This window comes from Sinocyclocheilus anshuiensis, unplaced genomic scaffold (genome assembly GCF_001515605.1).
Source record: "Sinocyclocheilus anshuiensis isolate Anshui unplaced genomic scaffold, SAMN03320099.WGS_v1.1 scaffold462, whole genome shotgun sequence".
In the NCBI taxonomy this organism is placed as follows: Eukaryota; Metazoa; Chordata; class Actinopteri; order Cypriniformes; family Cyprinidae; genus Sinocyclocheilus; species Sinocyclocheilus anshuiensis.
In genome coordinates this window covers 1-3,772 of record NW_015542340.1, presented here as the reverse complement: position 1 = coordinate 3,772, position 3,772 = coordinate 1, and the positions used below count along the sequence as shown (strand labels likewise).

Here is a 3,772-nt window from a genome sequence, read left to right as displayed (position 1 = left end):
GATCTTCTTTATGCGCCAAGAGCTTGTAACACTCCAAAGAGAAAGGAAAACTTGAAATCGCATCATATGACCCCTTTAAAGGATCTAATACAGGAGCAAAATAAAGAAGTGTCTCATAAGAGGAATGCTGGACATACTCTGTCACACTCAGACTTTCCATTCCTGATGTGACATCTTCATCTTCTTCATCATCATCATCCCTCTCTTCACTGCCATCTCTCTCAAAGGTCACTACATCTGATGAAGTGCTGAACATAAAACACAAACTTCACTGTTGAGAATCAATTAATGTTTCATCAAAAGTGCTGGAGACTTGCTTACTTGGACACTTGGTTTCTTTCTTGGTTTGAAGTCCAGTTGTCAGAACTTGGCCAGCATGTGATGTAACGCACTATGTTTGGGTGATCTAGTCGGGCCAATGCCTTCACCTCAGAATCAGATTTCCTGATTTAAATCAAAATAAAAAAATTCCTTATAAATGAATAAATAAGTAAATGCTTGAATGAATGAAAAAATAAGTTAATTAAAAAAAATACAATTATGAAATAAATAATGAATTAATTAATAAATAAAATAAAATAATGAATAACTGAATAAATGAATAATTGAATGAACGAACAAACAAATAAAAACAATGAATAAATGAAAGAAAATGAATGAATAATTGAATTCATTAATTACATTATTCTCTTTTTATTTATTTTTTTTGCCTCATAATCATGAAAACTGCTATTTTTAATATTAGAAATGACCTTATGACTTGTATAAACTTACCTGGTTAAGATGACCCTCTTCACAGCGTAGATCTTGCCATCATATTTATGTTTTACTTCATAAACGCAGCCAAAGCCTCCTTGACCAAGTTTTGCGATAACATCAAAACTGTGAGACAATCTATAGATGATACATACATGTCAAAAAGCAATAAAATCATTATGCATTATCCTATACACAAAACATTCATACTTTGTTATATCTGAATTACTTAAACAAGATATTTGTGGTGGACACAAAGCTGTCCGGTTCACCGCAGTAAAGATAGTTTGCGGTTTGATATTCAGATTTCTTTTGGCTATAAATACGCAGCGCGCTGTCATAGACATGCAAATAATACCGAATATCATTCTCCATGATTTGTGAATTCAGGTGACGCTGTCCTTCGGGCCGAAATCAGGTTTTTTTTTCGTAGCGTAAAATTTTCCTTAATTTTATGCCTAAAGTTCTTCATGTTTAACGTCTATTACAAATAAACACGCAGACTGCTGGAATACAAAAACATTGTTTTAGGTCGAGCTCGATTTGTGAAAACTTTCACAGTTCACTACAGGTCAGCTGACCCTTCCCTGAGTCATGTACATCACTATTCTGATCTGTGAAAACGTTCACAGTTCACTACAGGTCAGCTGACCCTTCCCTGAGTCATGTACATCACTATTCTGATCTGTGAAAACGTTCACAGTTCACTACAGGTCAGCTGACCCTTCCCTGAGTCATGTACATCACTATTCTGATCTGTGAAAACGTTCACAGTTCACTACAGGTCAGCTGACCCTTCCCTGAGTCATGTACATCACTATTCTGATCTGTGAAAACGTTCACAGTTCACTACAGGTCAGCTGACCCTTCCCTGAGTCATGTACATCACTATTCTGATCTGTGAAAACGTTCACAGTTCACTACAGGTCAGCTGACCCTTCCCTGAGTCATGTACATCACTATTCTGATCTGTGAAAACGTTCACAGTTCACTACAGGTCAGCTGACCCTTCCCTGAGTCATGTACATCACTATTCTGATCTGTGAAAACGTTCACAGTTCACTACAGGTCAGCTGACCCTTCCCTGAGTCATGTACATCACTATTCTGATCTGTGAAAACGTTCACAGTTCACTACAGGTCAGCTGACCCTTCCCTGAGTCATGTACATCACTATTCTGATCTGTGAAAACGTTCACAGTTCACTACAGGTCAGCTGACCCTTCCCTGAGTCATGTACATCACTATTCTGATCTGTGAAAACTTTCACAGTTCACTACGGGTCAGCTGACCTTTCCCTGAGTCAGTAACACAACTATTCTGATCTGTGAAAACTTTCACAGGTCAGTTTGGGTCAACATCACTATTCTGATATGTGAAAACTTTCACAGGTCCGTTTGGGTCAGCTGACCCTTACCTGGGTCATCTACATCACTATTCTTATCAAATTAATTTATGCATATATTTTCAGTCATAACTTATGATTAATGTGTGCTAACAATACATCAGTGCATTTGCGCATAGGACAAAATGTTGAGCACAATTATGTCAACGCACTGACAATTGATCTTCTTCTTCTACATTTTGATCTTTGGACATTTTGATGATTTATGGTGGCCATAAAGAGTCGCTATCCTTTGATGTGTTAAAGTTCTGCCGGCGTTGATTTATGTCACTATGTTTTGTAAAAAAAAATTAAGCTTCTGCAATACAATTTAATTTTGTAATTACATTGAATTTTAAGCTTCTTATAATGCCTTTATATGCATATAATTATATTATTTATACATCTGTATATATACATGTGCATATATTGCTGTAGATTTAATTATTGTTATTGTTATTATTATGTTATAAATTAAAAAGTAATGCTTTACTTTACTAGTTACTTGAAAAAAGTAATCTGATTACGTAACTTGCGTTACTTGTAATGCGTTACCCCCAACACTGTTAATTTTAAGCTTCTATAATACAAAAAAATGATAATTTAATTTAATTTCATGGTTCTTATAATGTCTTTATAATGATACGTATAAGGACATTTTTTAAACATCTGTATAAAAGTATATGCATTTATTGTTGTTTATTTAAATTATATTATTATTTTTATATATTCTATTATTCCGTTTTTCTTTTCTTGATTATTACTATTTTATCCTGCAATGTATCTACAAAAATATAGTATATAAATCAGTCCCTATATCTTTATTATTTTTGCTTATTTAATATTTATTTATTTATTTGCTTAACTACATTTTGTTTTTCTTCTTTCTTCACCCGCTCCCATTTTTATGTATGTATGTATGTATGTAAATAGGTCAAACTCAGGGTGAATCACATACTGAGGATTCACAATATCCTAGGGCATGTGTCTATATTTAGACTCAAAATGCACATACTACTCAGATCTCCCTCGAGAGTACAAATCACACTGAGATCATCATATGGCCTCTATGAGAAGGTTCACTGAATGAAGTTGAAGTTTAACTCTGTTACTAGAACATTGATTGACCCAGATTAAAATAATTTGATAACAATAAAAGAAAAATGGCATGGTGACACAGTTTCCCATTCAGCATGGTACATGTAAGGACCTATTCTGTAAAATGCTTTTAAAATTAAAATTACATTTTAACCAAACTATCTACTTCAATATTTGTCCACTCTTCTTTGCAGAATTGCTCAAGTTCAGTTAAATTTCATGGTTACCATTTGTGGACTGCAGTCTTAAAATCATTCCACAAATTTTCAATGGGATTTCAGTCCTCCAACCACTGTGTGATCAGTTTTGCTGTGTGATTTGGGTCGTTGTCATATTGGAAGGTAAACCTTCTTCCCATAGACAACTTTATGGCGGAGGGCAGCAGATTTTCCTAAAGAATCTGACAGTATTTTTCCCCATCCATTTTTCTTCTATCCTGACAAGTGCTCCAGTCTATGCTGCAGAGAAATCATAGCAGAAAATTACCACCTCAGCTGACCCAAACTGACCTCTGAAAGTTTTCACAGATCAGAAT

The 3,772-nt window shown here is 34.5% G+C and overlaps 1 protein-coding gene across 1 annotated transcript in view; it reads right to left on the bottom strand.

Annotated features, from left to right (window-relative positions):
* The window catches only part of pkz (protein kinase containing Z-DNA binding domains), a gene marked incomplete at its 5' end in the record, with an annotated part of 6,099 nt that extends 5,200 nt beyond the window's left edge, over window positions 1-899 (bottom strand). The window contains 3 exons of the mRNA XM_016489707.1: window positions 138-248; window positions 322-444; window positions 775-899. Of these exons, the coding sequence (XP_016345193.1) occupies window positions 138-248; window positions 322-444; window positions 775-899 (359 nt within the window). The remainder of the gene's footprint in view (window positions 1-137; window positions 249-321; window positions 445-774) is intronic.
* Window positions 900-3,772: the final 2,873 nt, after the last annotated feature.